General features: G+C 40.2%; 1 protein-coding gene across 3 annotated transcripts in view; it reads left to right on the top strand.

Moving 5' to 3' along the window:
* Positions 1 to 21,575, top strand: part of TPK1 (thiamin pyrophosphokinase 1) — a 455,370-nt gene that overhangs the window by 193,619 nt on the left and 240,176 nt on the right. For all 3 annotated transcript variants that reach the window (XM_075921715.1, XM_006124113.4, XM_075921716.1), the window contains one exon: positions 976 to 1,045. In XM_075921715.1, coding sequence (XP_075777830.1) covers positions 976 to 1,045 — 70 coding nt within the window. The remainder of the gene's footprint in view (positions 1 to 975; positions 1,046 to 21,575) is intronic.

Raw genomic sequence — 21,575 nt, forward strand, 5'->3', positions numbered from 1 at the left:
AAGCAAAAAAAGTAAAACAGGGATCAGATCAGACCAGTAGTGCTTTGAACAGTCTATTCCATTTTGCACATAAATCACTGCCTGTGGTATGCCTGCACTGAATTAGATACCCATGGTTGGCTCATGCCATCTCACTTGGGTTCAAGGGACTCAGGCTGTGGGGCTGTTTAATTAGAATTGAGATGTCCGGGTTGGGGCTACAGTCCAAACACTGTGACCTCTCCTATCTCGCGCCAGCCAAAGTCCAGAAGTCTGCACTGCAATTAAATAGTCTTGCAGCTAAAGTCATGTGCACCTGCTTCAGCTGGCATAGAGCAACTGCCGGTTTTTAACTGCAGTGTAGACATATCCTATGTGGGTACTGTTACTAAGGCCTTGACTGCATGAGAAAGTTGATGCAGATAATCACTTTATATCTGTGGGTATTCACATCCGTGGATGTGGATATTCGCAGCTTGTTTTTGTGGGTACAGATGTGGATGCGGATACAAATTTTGTATCCGCTCAGGACTCTAGACATTCTTTGAGTGCCTTTTTTTGTTTGTTTGGTTGGTTTGGTTTAGCCTAAGTTGATTGGGATCAAGTTCAAGTGAAAGCTAAATAAGCCACACAAACTGAAATAAGTGTGTTCACATGGAGGGCTGCACTTGTTTAACAAAACCAATTTAATTAAACTGTTGCAAATATGTGTGTAAACATAAGACGTCCAAAAGCCTAAGAAGGGAGGAGGTGAATGGTCTTGTGGTTTATTCTCTGCTCTGCCATGGACATAATTGATTTACCGAAAGTCTCACATTCTGTACCTCAGTTTCATTGATCATATAACTGGGGTAATGTTTCTTACAATAGATTTTCACCGTGCATTGTTTTTGTGAAGGTTTGTCTACTGATGTTTGTAAGATTCTCAGTCATTATTGTAGTGATCATCACAGACATGTCTAGAAGTATCTTGACAACCTGTTTCTTTATTTTCAGCTGTTCTAAGAGCTTGTGCTGACGGCGGTGCTAATCGCCTATATCATATCACAGAAGGAAATCAGGAGAGGTATGTTAATATTAATCTATTCTGACATCTTCCCTTTAATCTTGCGTAAGTGCATCAATGGACCTGAACTGTCTGTCTGCAAATTCTCTAATCCCTCTCCTTTATTTAGATGAATATAATTTAATTAAACTCACCATCATCTTAACTGACGTAGAGTGTGCACATACAGCATCTATACAGTGAAGGAAATAGCTTTTTTCCCCCTAAAATGGTGGTTTAACACATTAGTGCTAGCTGGTTGGAATTAATAAAAGCTGAACATCTATAGACAAAATCCATAATTGACTCCTTTTTTTCATGGGGAGTACATTTACAGTAATATCAAGGAAAGATCAGTATAATTTATTTGTCTGTAATTACTTAGAAAGTCTGAGACCTTTCCTTTCTCAAGAAGGGATTTATACCTCAGTCAACAAGTTGCCATGCACTTTCTTTCATCCTTAAATCTTTATGTGATGAGACATTAACCAATATGCTTATGATGCAAGAGGAGAGTATGGTGGAGTATGAGGAGAGTTAAAGAGACCTATTTATAAGCAATTAATTACAGGATGAACCTCTCTAGTCTGGAACCCTTGGGACCTAATCGATTCAGAACAAGAAAATTTTCTGGACCAAGGGAGGTCCATATTGTCTAGCAGCATTATCAACACTTCCACTGCTTAGTATTCTGTTAGAGGATTTAGGGTAAATAAGAGCAAAATAATGGCACAGAACACTGAGAACTCAGACTGGTGGCTGTAAACAAATTTTATGGGACCTCAGGAAACTTGTCCACAGACATGAAAGGTGGACATCCAGCTAACTAAAATCATTCTGGATGACAGATGTTTCTGGATGAGAAAGTTCTGGATTAGAGAAATTCAATCAGTAGTTATACCTGGCTAATCCTTTTAAGTGATATTTGTATTCTGGATAGGGAAATAAGTAAGTGATCCACTGGCTGATCTCCACATCATCTCATTTACATAAAAATATTCAGAATGTAATTGTATAATGATTTGTATAGAAGAGGTACTGTATAGCAAAACTCCTTTTCCGGTTGTATTTAATTATTGTATCAGATCTACCTTATATCACAACATTTAGAAATATGAAACAGCCTAAAACGTTTCTATTTTTATTGGAAGCTATTTTTTATTGGAAGCCTAGTCCTGTTATCAAACTAAGTAGCACTTTAAAGACTAACAAGATGGTTTATTAGGTGATGAGCTTTCGTGGGCCAGACCCACTTCCTCAGATCAAATTGTGGAAGAAAATTGTCACAACCATATATACCAAAGGATACATTTTTTTAATTGTATCCTTTGGTATATATGGTTGAGACAATTTTCTTCTACTATTTGATCTGAGGAAGTGGGTTTAGCCCACGAAAGCTCATCACCTAATAAACCATCTTGTTAGTCGTTAAAGTGCTACATAGTCCTGTTTTTTGTTTCAGCTAGACCAGACTAACACGGCTACATTTCTATCACTAGTCCTGTTATCCTTTTTTTTTCCACTTTGTCCTATGATCCTATGACTTCTCATATGTTCAGCAGAGTTGAGCATGTGGAAAAACCTCACAAATCTGATCCACCTGTGGGCTCCTAGAGAAGTAGCTTCTGCAGTGTGCCTCAAAGGGTCACTTTTCCTCCTAAGTCAGTTTTGAGTCAATGCTGCAGCTTTATACATGACCAAACCCAAACACACATATAGAAAAGAAAAGAAAAGAAAAGAAAAGAAAAGAAAAGAAAAGAAAAGAAAAGAAAAGAAAAGAAAAGAAAAGAAAAGAAAAGAAAAGGCTGTGACTAATGGAACGGATGTGACTAATAGAACATAATCTTGAGATTATTTCCTTTTCTTCCAGCAGATTTCTGTCTGAAGTCTATGTTCAGAGAAGGTTGTGTCACAGTGCATTTCATAGAACTGGCATAAAATTCTGGAAATAACATGGGAAGACAGGACAACTGAATTCAGTGTCTTATGAATGTTAATAGGTGTGCAGTCTTTTGAAGCCTACTTTGGATCAACTGTGTGTAGTTTTAGTACATTTGGATCAGTTTGGTAGAAGTTTCATAAATGGCTAAGGGCCATAAAAGCAAATAAGTCAGTTAAGTCATATTTAAGGGTAAATATGAAAGGGAAATAGGCCTAACTAGCTGGTAGACAGGGGGATTCACTTCTGTGTCGTGTGTTTTCCTTAAGAATCTCAAGCTTATCAGTTTGTAAAATGAAATCCATCACATGAATTTCTGTTTTTCAATTACAGTAAAACCTGTGTTATCCGGCACACTCGGGGATTAGGGCGTTCTGGTTATCTAAAAATTCCAGTTATCTGAGGGTCCTATCAACCTAGGAAAAACCAATGGACAATAATAGTAAAACTCAAGTTTTTAATATTGGTAGTTTTGTAGTATGAGGCGGTTGGTTTCACATTTCTATTTTGAGGTAAAGATGATTAGTACTTCTTAAATAAAAAATTGATAAGCCAATCATGGTAAACCAAGCCAGGCCAGTGTGCCTGAGGATGTGACAGTATTGTGGCTGGGGGCAATGCTTGTTATCAAAGTTTTCCGGTTAACAGAGTGCCGGATAGCAAAGGTTTCACTGTATTTAAAACTTCATGACGTTTCCCCCCTTTTCCTGATCTGCTCCAAATAAAGTTTCAGTGTGTGATGTCGTTTTGTCAGGTTGGGGGAAAAATCACAGCACATCCTGTACTTAGCAACTGTGTGATGGAGGCAGGCCACTGCCTAGTGTTGCAAGAATGAGAGAGTATCCTTACCTTTCCGTATGTACCTTCCTCTCAGCCCCAGTGCAGCAGCATACATAACCTGGTTCTTAATGTAAAGTAGAACATGTTTGATTCAAAGCAAGCAGTTGATAAAAACATAATTATGTTTGCAGATAGAAACAAAGTGAGCTGTAAAATCTAGGCAACAATATTCTAGAACTTTCCTCTGACTTGCAGAGATTTCATTCATTAAACATAAATGCAGTTCAGGGGAAATTGCTGGTTGTGCCTTGACTGAATAGATTCACATGCTCTTTATGTGCTGGCCCTCAGAGTGTTCTTTTCTGGGGAGGTAAATTATACCATCAAAATCAACCTTTAAAAATTAGATCCAGCAAGGCTTTATATTTTTTTTTAAGAAAACTAAGTCTGCTGGAAAGAATATTCATTTACTAGTCTAAATTATTTTTTTTCTCTAAATTCCCTGTTCAACATTATTAAAGAGCTGTCTGTCCAGGGATTACTGACATGTTAATTATTTTCTTAATGCAGACATAGTCTTCTATTTTATTAAGTCAAGGCTTTGGTAGTTAATAGCATTGTATCAGAAACTAAACCATGGTATGTTAATTTTAAATTAATTATAGTGTTAAGGGATACTATTGAAAGGACTAGATGGAGACTTTGGGTCTCATTCACATACAGGGCACTTTATATTGTCCTGGTAGCGTGAAGTTTTGTTTAAAATGAGAATAAATTACAGCAGTTTAATGAGTCTTTAGAATACTCACATGTTTTATACCTACCTTGCGTTGAGTACAGGGGGTAACAGCGCCTCCCAGGGGACTTCATCTGACTCTGGAGATGAAGTAAGTTATTGCAGCCCTTGACAGGTTGCCTCCTATTCCCACCTCATGCTGGGAGGTGCATTGTGGTAGTGGAGAAGAGGAGCAGACTCCCAGCTTTGCCCATTTCATGCCTGTAATAGTGTCGGCAGCCAACTCTTGCGAGCACCCCTCTGGTTGGGTATGTCTGCATTCTTTCAATAATAGTCCCAGCCCTGTCACTCTAACCTGCTTGGAAGACTTCTCTACTGCTCCTTTTGTGGGATAGGTGTGGCTGGACCCTGAGTTCTCCAGCAGGGGGCCATTGGGTCCTAGTCCACTCCATCACAGTGCCTCTTTCTTGCTCATAGGTGAGGTAGCCAGGTGTAGGTGCCCCAGGGAGCATGTTTTTTCCTGGCTCCTTCTTTTTCCACATGCTAGACTATTTATCTGGCTAACATTTCAGGATACAGGAAAAGGGGTGCTTTATAGGTTGCCCCCGACTCCAAATCATGAGCTTCATGGTATCATAGAACACTAGAACTGGAAGGGACCTTGAGAGGTCATCGAGTCCAGTTCCCTACCCTCACAGCAGGACCCAGTACCGTCTAGACTATCCCTCATAGATGTCTATCTAACCTGCACTTAAATATCTCCAGAGATTGAGATTCCACAATCTCCTTTGGCAATTTATTCCAGTGTTTAACCACCCTGACAGTTAGGAATTTTTTCCTAATGTACAGGCTAAACCTTCCTTGCTGCAGTTTAAGCCCATTGCTTCTTGTTCTATCCTCAGAGGCCAAAGAGAACAATTTTTCTCCCTTCTCCTTGTAACACGCTTTTAGATACCTGGAATCTGCTATCATGTCCCCTCTTAGTCTTCTCCTTTCCAGACTAAACAAGCCCAATTCTTTCCATCTTCCTTCATAGATCATGTTCTCTGGACCTTTAATCACTCTTGTTGCTCTTCTCTGGACCTTCTCCAATTTCTCCCCATCTTTCTTGAAATGTGGTGCCCAGAACTGGACACAGTACTCCAATGGAGTCCTGATCAGTGCAGAGTAGAGTGGAAGAATGACTTCTTGTGTCTTGCTCACAACACTCCTGTTAATAATTCATGTTTGCTATTTTTGCAATAGCATCACATTGTTGACTCATATTTAGCTTGACCCCTAAATCCCTTTCTGCAGTACTCCTTCCTAGACAGTCGCCTTTCCTTCTGTATGTGTGAAATTGATTGTTCCTTCCTAACTGGAATACTTTGCATTTGTCTTTATTAAACTTCATCTTGTTTACCTCAGACCATTTCTCCAGTTTGTCCAGATCATTTTGAATTATGACCTTATCATCCTCCAAAGCAGTTACAACCCCTCCCAGCTTCATATCATCTGCAGACTTAATAAGCATATTCTCTATTCCAATAGCTAAATCGTTGATTAAAATATTGAACAGAACTGGTCCCAAAACAGACCCCTGAGGAACCCCACTTGTTATGCCCTTTCAGCAGGATTGTGAACCACTGATCACTACTCTCTGAGGGTGCATCTACACTGCACCATTATTTTGAGATAACTAGCATTATTTCGAAATAACAATGCAAACATCTACACAGCCATTCTGTTATTTTGAAATAATTTTGAAATAACAGATAGCTTATTCCTAACCCAGTAAACCTCATTCTATGAAGAATAACATCTTTTCCAAACTAGCTATTTTGAAATAAGGTGTGTGTAGACGCTCCATTGCTGCTATTTTGAAATAGCCCCACACCAGTGCCATTCTAAGTTATTCCTCCCAGTGCCTCCTGGAGCTCTAAATCCAGATAGCACGTCTATATTAGGGAAGCGTGTCTCAGACTAATTTTGAGGCTTCCCTGCAGTGTAGACATGCTATTTCAAAATATGCTATTTTGGAATAACTATTCTGGAATAGCTTATTTCAAAATATGTGTACAGTGTAGACGTGCCCTGAGAATGGGTATCCAGACAGTTATGTACCCACCTTATAGTAACCCCATCTAAGATATATTTGCCAATTTTTTTATAAGAAGATCATGCGAGACTGTATCAAATGCTTTACTAAAGTCTAGGTATACCACATCCACCGCTTCTCCCTTATCCACAAGACTTGTTATCCTTGGTTTGACATGATTTGTTCTTTGGCTGGCTGTTACCTATCACCCTGTTATCTTCCAAGTGTTTCCAGATGAATTCTTTACTTACTTGCTCCATTATTTTTCCTGGCACAGAAGTTAAACTGACTGGTCTGTAGTTTCCTGGGTTGTTCTTATTTCCATTTTTATAGATGGGCACTATATTTGCCCTTTTCCAGTCTTCTGGAATCTCTCCCGTCTTCCATGATTTTTCAAAGATGATAGCTAAAGGCTCAAATATCTCCTCTATCAGCTCCTTCAGCTTAAAATATTTAAAACATTAAAAACTGCAGAAGGGATTCTTTTTATAAATACGTTATTTAGTTTTTTTGATATACGAATGTACAGTAGAGCTGGCTGATATTTTCCACATTAGGGATTTGTTAATTTGGAGTAGTGAGGGTGGGAGTGAAATATAGAAGAAAGTATTAAAATAGTTTTCATTCTAAAAAATCCCATTCTTCAACCAGCTATGGAGATGGTAAATTTCAAAATTCCAGCAATGCAAAAGATTAAAAAAATAACATGGAACACATTATATGGATTGAAAATAGGCTAACAGATAGATCCTTATTAAAGTAGGAATCATCATCAAGTGGGTCTGTTTCTTGCCCCGTACCATTTAATATTTTTGTCAGTGACAAAATGAAGAAAAATGGAAGAAAACAAACTCACTGAAGTTTGCAGAGGACACACATTCAGGGAGTGATAAATAATGAGGAAGGTAGGTAATTGATACAGAATGATCTGCATGGGTTGATGAGCTGCAAGCAAACAATATGTATTTTAATACCATAAATGTAAATGAATATGTCTAGGAGCAAAGAATGTCAGATATACTTACAGGATGGAGGACTCCATCCTGGGAAGTCATGATTCTGAAAAAGATTTGGGGATTGTGGTGGATAATCAGCTGAATGTGAACTCCAAGGGTGACACTTGCCAAAAAAAGAATACAATTCTTGGATGCCTAAGCAGGGAATCTTGAATAAGAGAACAGAGGCTGTTTTACCTCTATATGTTATACTGATGCAAGCACTGGAATACTCTGCTGAGTTCTGGTGCCCATAGTTCAAGAAGGATCCTGACTGATCTGAAGAGGAGTCAAAGAAGAGCTATGAGAATGATTAAAGGTTAGTCTCAGAAAGCTCCATCTATTTGGTTTAACAAAGAGAAAGTTAAAGAGCTGCTTGGTTGAAATTTAGAAATACCAACATGAGTAACAAAAAATTTAACAATGGGCTCTTCAGAGTTCCAGAGAAAGCTATCACACAGCTTAAACTGGAGGTTTAAGCTAGACACAGTCAGATTGGAAATAAGGTGTACATTTTTTACAGTGAGAATAATGTAACAAGAGAAACAATTCACCAGAACTCCTGGTGGAGACTCCATTACTGACAATTTTTAAATCAAGATTGGATGGCTTTTTTTCCTTAAGGATATTCTCTAGGAATTATTTGGGGAAAGTTTCATGGCCTGCCTTATCCAGGTGGTCAGAGGGATGATAAGAATGGTTCCTTTTGGTCTTAGAATCTATGCAAATACAAGACGAATATTTTGTGAACATTTTTGCAAATATATTTCCTGGTTATTTGGTCAGCTGTAATGTACATCAGGAAAGGTTTTTGCCCCATCCCCACTGGAAAATTAACCTTTTAGTCCTTATTTTATTGGGTCTGATCATTCTGTGCTGCTGAACATTTCACTGCATTGTTATGGAGTGAGGGTATCCACTCTATAAGTAGATTTCTACTTAACTGTCCATCTTCGAATAACTTCTATTTAAAACACTTTCTGATTAAGAGCATTCTGAGGGACATAAAGGCAATGCTGCCTTAAAAACTGTTATAATAATTTTGGGAAAAGCAATTGTTAATACTCACTTGTGTGTCTCTGAAATACTACTTTATAGGATGGTATTAAATGCACTTTACTTCAGTTTTACAGGCATTAAGACCTTTGTTTATTAGACCTTAAGGCCATCATAAAATAGAAACAGCTAGTATGAGAGGGAGGATGCTGTTATGGCTCGGAGGATGTGGCAGAGGATGTGCCTGTGTGACCTTGGGCAATTCACTGAGGCCTGGTCTACACTACATGGGAAGGTCGAAGTAAGATATGCAACTCCAACTATATAAACTACATAGCTGGAGTCAACATATCTTAAATCCCTGTCCACACAGTGGGAGGTTGATGGGAGCAAATGCTCCCATCAACTTCCCTTACTCCTTGTGAGGAGTAAGAGTATCAGCACTGATGGGGATGTCTTTTGAGTTTGATCTAGTGGGTCTATACTACACCCACAGAATCAATCTTCTATGTAGTGTAGACATGCCCTCAGAGCCTGAGTCTTTTGAAGTTTAAATAACCAGGGCTTAAGTATGTGTAAAGAGACTAGGCGTGAAATCCGGGAACTATTGAAGTCAAAGGCAAAACCCCCATTGACTTCATTTGGGCCAGGATTTCAACCAGAATTTTGAAAGGCAAACAGTTTACTCACTACTGAAAGGGCGAGCTTAGCCTATTTCAGGGTGAGCAGAATGCATCTGTGAATGAAATGTGGAAAGATTGCATGTGGTGAGACAAGCCAATAAATCTCAACTGCCTTGCCTGTGTTCTCCAGAGGTTAACAGTTTAGTGGTGCCAGTTTAGCAGCCAGCCTGTCTTATTTTGATTTAGTATTAATAAGACTTTTTTCATTTAGAATTTGCCTAATCACAGAAGGCGCCATCCCCATCAGTAGTCCAATGAATAAGCATAAGTCACTGTTGGCAGCATCATGTAAAGAAAACCGAATAGAATAGAGAGGACAAATGTAATAATAAAAGTGTTCTTTAACAGGACAGCAGAGAATACAATTTTCCAGTGTTTTAAAAACAAATGAGTATTGTAAACTCTATACTGGAAATAAGATGTAAGTGTTTAATAGTGAGGGTAATTAACCATTGGAACATCTTAACTAGGGATTTGGTGGCTCCTGAATCACCTGAAGCCTTTTAAATCAAGACTGAGTGTCTTTCTACTTTAGAGGTCAGACAGAAGTTATGGGCTTGATGCAGAAGCTGATTGGCCAGGTTCCATGGTCTGTGATATATACAGGAGGTTGAATGATCATCATGATCCCTTCTGACCTTAAGAAGCTGTGAAGTGTTTGTGTTCAGGAGCATGTAAATTGTCTTTTAAAAAATTAAGCAACATCTTTCTGTTCTCACATTTCTGTAATGTGTGAAAATTATATGAGCAGAACATAAAGAAAAATATATTGGAAGTGACTCTCTGCACCGTCAGCCAGCTAATGGATAAGAACTGTCTTTTGAACTCAAAGCCCAGGGTTCAAGAACCAAACAGCTAAAAAGCTTAAAACAGAGAAATCCGTTTATTTTGCAGGAGTTTTACACTAAATATTCTCTGCCTAACGCTAACAAGATTACCACTGTTAAAGTCCAATATCAGGAACTCAGGCTCCTTGTGTAGGTCTACACTAAAAGGGAAAGTCGACTTAAGATACATAACTCCAGCTACGTTAATTATGTAGCTGGAGTTGAAGTATCTTAAATCGCATTTTGGCGCCGTCCACACAGTGGGAGGTTGACGGGAGCACACGCTCCCTTCAACTTCCCTTATTCCTTGTGAGGAGCAGGACTACGGGTGCTAATGGGGGGTGTCCTCTTAGATCAAATTAGTGAGTCTTCACTAAATCGAACCCTGGAAGATCAACTGCATCAGCGTCAGTTTTCCACGCAGTGTAGACATGGTCTTTCTGATTCATTGAAGATCAGTATTTGGTAAATCTGCCATCTAGCCTGATGTTCGATCTGGCCTGCAATTTTTAAAAATAAACTTTTTTTTTTTTTTAAACTAATTTCAAGGCTACCCCAATGACTAAAGTAAAAATGGTTTTAATGAGTTTTTTTCCTGAATCTTTTTTAAATCCTTGTTAGGAGAATAGGACCATTTTAAAAAAAATGGGATTAGGAAATGTGTGATTTTGTTTTACTTTGTTTTTCTAGTGCAGATGAGGCCTCAAGTAGTAGGAACAATTAATAATATATATATTTCTTTGTTTAAATTTTTACTAATTAAACTTTGATACACATTAGTACATTTTCAAATATATTTTTCTTCTAAGTTTTAATCTGATAGTAAAATTCATTTGTTTCTGAATTAGCAAAGCCTTTCAAAATGTTAGTGCTTATAATCCTAAATGTAAGCAAAAATTACTCTCTCCATCAGTAGATATTTCCTAAGGATTTGTGGGAAATAAATTGCTACATTATGTTACCATCTAAGCCTTATTGGGTTTCTGAAGCGGACATTCACAAAAATGATGGCAGGTGCAAATGATTGGTATTCCTGAGAAAGATTTACTACTGGGGCTACGTCTAGACTGCCTGGAAAAGCAATGCCACGTCCCAGGAATGCATCCTCTTTTCTGCAATTTTTTTTTTGGAAAAACAGACTCTCTCTTTCGCCATCCTTGTAAACCTCATTCTATGAGGAAGAAGGGATGTGTCGAAAGAGCAGGTTTTTCTGAAATTTGGTGCCATGTAGATGCCCCAAATTTCGGAAAAGCCCCTTTTGACAGAAAAGTGAAAAAAGATACACAAGTTGCAGTTCTCAATTTACATATCTTTTTCAGACTTACTTTTGTAGTCTAGACGTAGCCTGGATTTTTGGTATAAAAGTGCAATATAAACCCAAAGCATCTGAATGTATTTATCTTGAATTATTGACTAAGTCAGTATGATATATTTCTAGACATTTGGTCATCAAGTGCTATAACCTGGAGATCTACAAGTTGCTTAAACATTGTCCTGATTTATTCTAGGATAGTTGGGGAGCAGAAGTAGAATGTTTTCAGATCACATAAAGTGGGAACAAATTTTGAAGGAAGTATCATTGGAACCTTCTGTAAAAGCAATTTTACGCCTAAGTTTACTTAAAGGGCACTGTTAATTACAGGCAGGCCCCGGGTTACGTACAAGATAGGGACTGTAGGTTTGTTCTTAAGTTGAATTTGTATGTAAGTCGGAACTGGCGTCCAGATTCAGCCGCTGTTGAAACTGACCAGCAGCGGCTGAATCGGAGACGCCTGGGCAGAGCAGTTGGGGTGCTGCTGGGTTGGTCCCGCAGCGCCGCTCCTCGGCGCTGCTGGACCAACTCGGCAGCACCCCAGCTGTTCTGTCCCAGGTGTTCCCAAGTCAGCTGCTGCTGAAACTGACCAGTGGCTGACTACAGGAAACCCGAGGCAAAGCTGCTCTGCCTCGGGCTTCCTAGAATCAGCTGCTGATCAGTTTAAACAGCGGCTGAATCTGGACGCCTGGGACAGAGCAGCCGGGGCGCTGCCGGGTAGGTCCCCGCAGCGCCGCACCTCGGCGCTGCGGGGACCAACCCGGCAGCACCCCAGCTGCTCTACCCCTGGTGTTCCCAAGTCAGCCGCTGCTGAAACTGATCAGCGGCTGATTCCAGGAAGCCCGGGGCAGAGCAGCTCTGCCTCGGGCTTCCTGTAGTCAGCCGCTGGTCAGTTTCAGCAGCGGCCGACTTGGGGACGCCTGGGGCAGAGCAGCTGGGGTGCTGCTGGGTTGGCCCAGTAGCGCCGCACCTCGGTGCTGTGGGACCAACCTGGCAGCCCCCAGCCGCTCTACTCCAGGTGTTGGCGAGAAAAGCCTGGTCTGCTGTGGGGGGCGCACTAGTTGCGCCTCCCCCCCCCGCAGACCAGGGAGACATGGAGCGGCTTTTCTCGCCGCGGAGGATGCGGGCGGTGGGACCACCGAGACGCGCCGCGGTCCCGCCACCCGCGTCCTCCGCGGCAAGAAAAGCCTGGTCTGCTGGGGGGGGGGGCGCACTAGCTGCGGTGGGACTGCGTCGAGAAAAGCCGCTCCGTGTCTCCCTGGTCTGCTGGTGGGGGGCACTAGCTCCGCGTCTCCCTGGTCTGCTGGGGGGAGCGCCCCCTGCGCCGCCAGAGGCAGTGACAGTGGGGAAGGCACCCCGCACTAGCAGGGCCCCTCCCCCCCCGGTTCGTAACTAGGGGTCCGACTTAAGTCGGACTGACGTAACCCGGGGACTGCCTGTATAGTTATTATATTATATAGAGTATGTTCCTGAGAAACTTTGTTCAAGTGGGTAGGTCCTTTGGAACTAAGGTACAGTGTACCAGAAAGTCAGCTGTAAGGGAAATTACACTACAGGACTAAGGTGAGACTGATTTTATTAGCTGAATGTCTACAGCTTGTGCCATTAAAGATGGAAATAACATAATTAGCATTATCAGAAAATTTTGCTCATTTCCAACAAATTACATGGGAACACCAGAGAAATCACAGGTGAGTTACAGCCCTGCGAAGTAACTCCCAGGTCAGAACTGAACCAGAAAGATGGCATTTTCTATACACACTTTTGTAACATTTGTGAAGTGTCAGTTTCTTCTGTCTCAGTATAGATTTTTTTTCCTCCCAAAACATAAAAAGAAACATAACTATACAGTAAGCCAAGAGTGGATGTCTGTGAATTCTGTAGTCAAACAATAAAGACTGTTGGGGTAATGCCTTTGCCCTGGTCTACATTAGGGAATTATTTTGAAATAACTCTCCTTATTTTGAAATAACAAGCAGAATGCCCATTCTACCAAGCCCGTTATTTCAAAATAACGGGCTGGTTATTTCAAAATAACTACTCCCCAGAGTAATTCAAACCAGTTACTCGCCAGTGCTTCTTGGGGGTCAAGGTAGCGTGTCCCCATTAGCAGAGCCTGCCTTGGACTAATTTCAGAATTCCCCATAGTGTGGACATGCTATTTTGAAATTATAATTTCAGGAATTATTTCACAAGAAGTTATTTTGAAATAAATTCCTAGTGTAGACAGGCCCATAATGTACATCATCTCTAAGTTTACTGAATCACTGAGTATACTAAGGAGATTTATCAGGCATAATGGATTACATGTCACTTCTGTGTGGTGGTGGTGTCTAGTGGTCACTGCTGGGAACTGAAACTCAGGATCATTAGGTGCTGTACTGAAGTCACCCAATGAGTCACGGGTACAAGTGTCTACTATATTGTGACTCAGTGTGCCCATCTATAAAATGAAAATAACACTTGTTTGGGGGATTTGATAAGGACCAATTCTACCTTTATTCACATGGGCACCTCTAAAGTTACTTTATTGATAAAAAGCAGACATGTATCAGGACCAATCTTGTACCTTCTTGAACTCAGTGACAGTTTTGCAAATGATTCTGTTGAAAGCAGAAACAGGTTCTACATGATGGCCAAATTTATACTTAAATGTTAGCTAGGCACTTAAGCACATGGATGACTTTAGATTAGAAGAGATCTTAAAAATGAGAAAATAATAACAACAATATGTTATGGTGTAATTTAGAGCTTAAATGAAATGATGCCATTTTTAGATAAACATGATGCCAATGTAATTGAACAAGCTGGAGAGAGGATGGGAAGGGAAAGAAAGGCCCATAGGCCTGGAATGATTTGTCTGAGGACAAAGAGCAGGGCAGTGTCAGCTGGGAATAGAATCCTGTTCTCTACTCTATCCACTAGATCGTCCTGCCTCCCTGTTAGAAAAGAGACTAGGAGAAGGTTGACTAAGAACTAGCTACCATCCAGGAAAATGGAAGTTCATGTTTTATCAATGCTAGCAACTCATTAATCTACAGAAGAGAAGAGTGAGAGGGTATTTGATAGCAGCCTTTAACTATCTGAAGGGAGATTCCAAAGAGGAAGGAGAAAGGCTGTTCTGAGAATTGACGGATAGAAGAACAAGGAGCAGTGGTCTCCAGTTTCAGTGGGGAAGGTCTAGGTTGGATATTAGGAAAAACTATTTCACTGGGAGGTGTTGAAGCACTGGGATGGGTTACCTAGGGAGCTGGTGGAATCTCTGTCCCTAGAGGTTTTTATGTCCTGGCTTGACAAAGCCCTTGTTGGGATGATTTAGTTGGGGTTGGTCCTGTTTTGGGTAAAGGGTTAGACTCGATGATTTCCTGAGGTCTATTTCCAAGCCTATGGAAAATTATTCTATGATTCTATGACAATACGTTACCCCACAATGGCTAGAAAGATTGGGCAAGGGAGGGAGAGGGAGGAGAAGTTGTGATAGCTGCCAGACAGAGAACCTGTCTCAGGGAAAATAGGGATATATTCGTCTAAACTTTGTTCCCACAATCTAATGTTTTTTATTGCTTCAGCTCCTTAGGCAGATAGACTGCTTTTTTGCCTCCAGCATACTGTAAGTAGAGCAGTGTCACTGCAGTCTGGGTGATTTCCAGCTTTATGACATGATAAGTCATCGGTGACAGGAGTTAGGGTTTCCTGTCAATGAAATACTGTGCACTGAGTCACTAGTGGAAAAAAAAGTTCAGAAAGAAATCTAAATTAATCTAAACTACTCTGGTTTAGTGTTCCAGTTCCTTATGCATTAGGAATAACTGCCAATGTCGGGGAAGTTTGTTAGTTGAGCTGCATTTAGGTGAAAGTTATGACAGTGGAGTTTTATTAGGACTTTGAATATCCATAGAAATAAATGATCAGGTGGATGACAATTTCTTTCATAGTTTAGTATTTTTTTAAAAAAATAGAAGAATAGGGAATAACAAATGGTTTTTAACACCACGTGGGAAAGATTCAGTAGATAAAAAGAAAGTAGATAAAAAGAAAGACAGACAGACATGATCAGATGACTTTTTGTTCATACTTTTAATTTTTCAAATAACTACATGAATTCTGATTCAACAAACGAAGCTTTTTTATTGGTGAGAAGAATGCTAAGAAGATTGAAGAACAGTGCTGAACCCATACATGCAGAAATGTGCATTATGCCAATACTTCAACATCTAAGCCTTAAAGTGAGCTATGCTGCAATTACATCATAGGGTATGTCTAGACTACATGCCTCTGCCGGAGAGGCATGTAAATTAGACTACCCGACATAGTCAATGAAGCAGGGATTTAAATATCCCCCGCTTCATTAAAATAAAAATGGCCGCTGCGCTGTGCCAGCTCAGCTGATTGTCGACACAACACGGCAGTCAAGACGCAGATCGGTCGGCAAGGAAAACCTTTGCCAACTGATCCCTTGCGTCTCGTGAAACAAGGTTTACAAGATTGGTCGGCAAAGGCTTTCCTTGCCGACCGATCTGCGTCTTGACTGCCGCGTTGTGCCAACAATCAGCTGAGCCGGCACAGCACGGTGGCCATTTTTATTTTAATGAAGCAAGGGATATTTAAATCCCTGCTTCACTGACTATGCCAGGTAGTCTAATTTACATGCCTCTGCCGGCAGAGGCATGTAGACTAGACATACCCATAGGCTGTGTCTAGACTGGCCAGTTTTTCCAGAAGATCAGCTGCTTTTCCGGAAAAACTTGCCAGCTGTCTACACTGGCCACTTGAATTTCTGCAAAAGCACTGACTTCCTACTGTAAGAAATCAGTGCTTTTGGCAGAAATACTGTGATGCTCCCATTCGGGCAAAAGTCCCTTTTGCGCAAAAGTTTTGTGCAAAAGGGCCATTGTAGACAGCTGAGATTTGTTTTGTGCAAAAAAGCCCCGATCACGAAAATGGTGATCGGGGCTTTTTTGCGCAAAAGCGTGTCTAGATTGGCCACGGACGCTTTTCCGCAAAAAGTGTTTTGCGGAAAAGCGTCTGTGCCAATCTAGACACTCTTTTCCGAAAATGCTTTTAACGGAAAACTTTTCCGTTAAAAGCATTTCCGGAAAATCATGCCAGTCTAGACGTAGCCAGTATAGACGTAGAACAAAGCAAGGGTAGCATTGCAGTTCCTTTTTGTCTTTCAGAGCTTCTGGACTCATAGCCCAGAGAGAAAAGAATGCCACAGAACTTCAAATTGTTTAGGAAGTTGTGCAATGGGAGTAAGCATGGCACCTCAACACCAATTATTCAGATTACTTTCTGCTGTCACTGAAATGCTCTTTCAGTAAACTTATTAGGGATTGTTAGAGCGTAAATAGATTCTGAATGTTTCTTAGATTTTACCTGTTCTCTTTCTCCTTTGGGCCTGTTCACTTTTTATAAATATGTGAAAGCCTGAAGTTCTAACTTAAAACAATTTGCATTCAAATATGCGCCTTCATTTTGAAAACACATTACTTTGTACTTCAAATCTGTTTAAATTTAGTGTTGTTAGTGAAGTCAGTAGCTCACAAAAAGGGGGTTTTGTACAGTCTTGATGATAATGGGGAAATTTAACTTTCAAATGTAAATCCATTTATCTTTAAACTGTTTTTTCTAGTTTCTCATCTAAGATTTTTTAATCTAATTTATTCCAGGCAAGTCCTTCCATTTTATGAATCACCTCCTTCATTTTTTTCATCCTAAAGTGCTGTGTATCAGAGTTGTTTTCACAGAAAGTGCCATTAAGAACAAAGAATTGCATCCTGTAACTATGACAGAATATTTATTGTAATGAATAAACAAGAATAAGATGCAAATGTATATGTAGACTCCCAGAAATTAACCATTTGGGGAAATCAGTTTTCCTATCTTCTTATACATTTGGCTATGAACTCACACGCTTGTATTTGTGCTGGGGAAAATTCAGGCTTTCATGCTGCATGGTAGGAAAGTTGTTAATTTTTACATAATTTTGGTTCTGTTTTTTAATGCTGGAAGTATTTTGTCTTGTGCCTAGTTCTGGCAAAGACAGTTCAAGAAGCATCCTCCATTTGGTTGGTTAGGTAATGAATGTCATCTAAGATAGCCAATAAAGTAGTCCCTGGTAAGTGGCTACTGTCAATCATCCGTTAAGCAATCTGTATGACGGATTGCTATGCTACTCTGAGCTGTTTGTCACTGAAGACTATGGATTGGGCCATAGTTCTGGGCCACAGTCTAGAGTTGTAAGTGGAGCCCAGTTCAAGTTGTTATGCACCAAAGCAATTTATCCAGCAAAGCTGAGGTACGCAGTTAAACTTTGTGAGCTTTGATCTTCGTTTCATTATAATTACAAAAACTGAAATTTGCACATCCAGATTCTGTGTACATGCATACATTTAGACTTCTGTGCAAGCAAATTGCTCTGCACTTTGAGTACAAACATATGGGCTGGATTCTGACATCTACTTCTAGATTGTTTTTCTAAGGGACTGTAGATGAAACAGAAAATCAAGAAGGGGCCACATGACTATTTTACTTCCCAAGACCGGCACATAATATGATAAAATGCAACACAGTGTTTTCTGCAGTTGCTTTTCATAGAAACTGTATTTCAAAGTGTTTTAAAAAATGCATGTAAAAGTTTTATAACAGAGAATTTTTAGAATTTAAATGGAAAATTTAAAATTTAAATGGAGAATTTAAGAATTTGGGACAAGGGTAAAATATGTTTTGGGATAATAATTGAATATCTACCATCAGTGATGTGGTGTGGTGCACAAAGGATGTTGTAAGTAGCAGGAGTTGTGCAGAAGAGCTTTCTTACACCACACTGACAAGATTTTCAACAAGGAGACAGAACAGGCAGGAGAGAAGTGGACTATAAAATACCTTGCAAAACGCTAGATTCTCAGAATTTGGAGGATTTTGAACTAAATAGGAATGCATCAGAACCCAGTGGAGTCATCTGAAGATACGAAGGATGTCTTCATGCTTCACAGAGTTGTGAGAGGTGAACTCTGGAGAGACCAGAGAAGACAGTAGCAGTTGTTGGCTGAATGGAAATAAAAGCATAGGCAAATTCAGAAGAGTACGGAAAACAACTAGAATAAAATGCAAAGCAGTCTGAGTTTATATATATATACATAATGGTACGTGTCACGTTATTGGACTTTAATGTGAACAGGCAGATCACTGTTGCACCTACTGTTGTGTGTTTGCCCCACATTCGGTGCAAAGTGGGCCATGTGAGGTGTCTAATGAAAGCTTAGGCTATGCTTAGACTGTCTATGCTACTTGTATACTTGCATGGTTTTTATATGTAACTTTATGAATATGGGCTCTCTACCTATATTTTACATATTTTCTGTCTGGGAGAAAGAAGTAGACATCAACCACTGACTGTGAGGGGTGGTGGCCCAGTGAATACGGCATGGACAATGGCTCTGAAGGGTTGCCAATTGACACCGAAGGATAATACAGTGGCCCTTTCCCTGAAAAGGACAAACCCGGATATTCCATGGCTCCTTACCTAAAAAGCACATGGACTGGTTTGCTGATCATGTGATCATCCCCATTTTGGGAAGCACCATCACCCAGGAGAACAATTAATTTCCCTCCCAATGGTCAAGGTTGTAAAAGGATCCCGTGGGTGTCTCCATCTTGGTCTTCGCTCCTGCCCTCTGTTAACAGAAGCACCTTTATTAAGGACAGAGGACCTGGAAGGATTTATGGACCCATCCTAACATAGGATGTACTCAGGAGATTTTTAAGCTGGCAGATTGTTACATCCCTGCTAAGAGTCTGCATCAAGAACTTGGTGATTGATATATGTAGTGTGCTTCCTTTAACAATCTTACTCTCAACCTTTTCTTTCTTTCGTTAATAAACCTTTAGATTTTAGATTCTAAAGGATTGGCACAACGTGCTCTTTTGTCTAAGATCTGACATGTAAATTGACCTTGGACTGTGGCTGATCCTTTGAGACCTGGAAAACCTGTTCAGAGTTGGTGAAATTGGTTTTATAACCTCTCACCTGTGTAAGGTCTGGTGCTGGTTGTGGCACAGGTAAAGCTGGAGTGTCTAAGGGGATTTGCTTGTGCAACTTCTTGCTGGCCAAATTGGCAGCTGAAGTGCTATATGTAATTGGTTTGGTGCCTTATAGACAACCCTAGTCTTAGGTCGTAATAGCCCTGCTTCTAAGCAATTTGCCCTGATTTGACCCTCATGGTGGTGCCCCAGACCAACCTGGTATATTACAATCCGTATTCAGTAATTCTGGTTAAGCCAGAGTATGGTTGAATGCACTGTATACAGAACATCCTGAAATTGGATTAGAAAGAGATATGTGTTCCATGGGAAAACACAGACTATTTGATATGCGCTGCTTTCATGGTTTATTCCTCTGAGTTGCCCGTGAATGTTGAACTAAATTGATTGCAGAGTAAAGAAAAGGTCATATAAATAATGTTTGGAGGCAAACATAATATGAGAAATAATACAACTCTCCACGTTCGCAATTCTTATTTTCTTTTAGGAGAAAACCATGACCAGTGATTATCTCTGTGGGCACACTGCAATTTGCTTCTGCTCTCCATTCAATTTTTATTTTTGTTTTGTGTGTTAAAAAGCAGCTGGTGAGAATGGGGAAGCTGTGGCTCCAATGAGTTACATGAGTGTGCTTATAGCTCAGCTGAAATTGATTTTATTTTCGTTGGTGGTGATTTTTCCTCTATTAACTTCGTAACACAGGAATAGACAGAGTGGCAGCACTCCTCAAATAAGGGCCCAATCCAACTCCCATTGAAATCAGTGCAAAGTCCCCTGTTGATTTAATTCGGAAGTGGATCAAACAGCTTAAATGCCTTAGATTAAATTGATGTACACTTTATTTTTGGACTATCTGACATTAGGTCTTGGATGCAAATGTTAGAAACACATAGAGTAAAATTCTGTGCTCATTGCATCCTAAAGAGATGATGCCCAGAACTTCAGTCCAGGGGGTGTTAGCTAAGGTGTCTTTAAGCCACATTTGTAATCTTCTGCCCAGAGGCTCTACCGGGTACTGGAGAAGCCTCTAGTATACCTTCAGCTGCCTCTTGAGGCTGCCTTATCACCTGCAGTACTGCCCAGAACCTCCATATAACCACTTGCCCCTCCTACCCTGGCACCCCTATGCCAGGGCTTGTGAGGTGCTCCTAGGGAGGCAGCCTTATGGCTATCCTCCACAATGTCTGCACCGGGGTATCTTCCTCCAGCAGGATATGAGGCTCTTAGCACTCCTTTCTGTTGCTCCGTAACATGGCTAGGAGGAGGTGAGGTTCTTACCTGTAATCCCAGTTAAATGCTAGATATTACAGGGATTGGAGACAAGATATACCACTGATGGATAGATAAAGTAAGGTATTTTAGGGTGCTCTTTTGTCTAAGATCTGACATGTAAATTGACCTTGGACTGTGGCTGGTCCTTTGAGACCTGGAAAACCTGTTCAGAGTTGGTGAAATTGGTTTTATAACCTGTGGAAGATATCAACTGACATAGAGGCAACATGTTGACATTTGATTTTTTTTTCAGTTTCAAAAAAAGAAGAGAGATTTAACATAGATATGTGGAATATTTTCCTTCATTTTCCAATCAGTTCTAATTGAAAAGAGAATAAATAAAAGGAGTAACAAAAAGGCAGTATAACACTAGAAGCTGGCTTGAATACTTCGGAGAACCAAATCCATTTGATACAAAGACTTTTGGTCATTGTAGCTATTCACGTAATTGTCAGGCATCTATGTTTGACTTTTGTGTTTGGGAACAAACTTTTTTAGTCATCCAGTTGCACAACAAATCATTGCCATTGTAATTGCAGAATCCAGGCTGCCATTTATGTTCCTGACAGATAGTTCTCATTTGCTGTATTTTAAGTGACTAAATTAAAGATATTTGTTGCGGGTATAAAATGGGATCTATATAAAAGCATTTATTTATGACCAGTAGTCTCAGACTATAATGTAGTTAAAGTCTCCTCCCACTACCTGCCTGTGGACGAAAGGAAAGGGTGGTATCATTTAATGATATAAAAAATCTGCAGAATCAGAGTTTCAGGGGTCTCACCCTCTGTGGCATGGTGGGTGGAAATTGCTGCCACACAGCTCCCAGCTCAAGGTCCTTTAGCTGGTGAAAATGTTGATAATACATTTGATTATCAAATGTCTGACATG

This window comes from Pelodiscus sinensis, chromosome 2, assembly GCF_049634645.1.
Source record: "Pelodiscus sinensis isolate JC-2024 chromosome 2, ASM4963464v1, whole genome shotgun sequence".
Taxonomy (NCBI): domain Eukaryota; kingdom Metazoa; phylum Chordata; order Testudines; family Trionychidae; genus Pelodiscus; species Pelodiscus sinensis.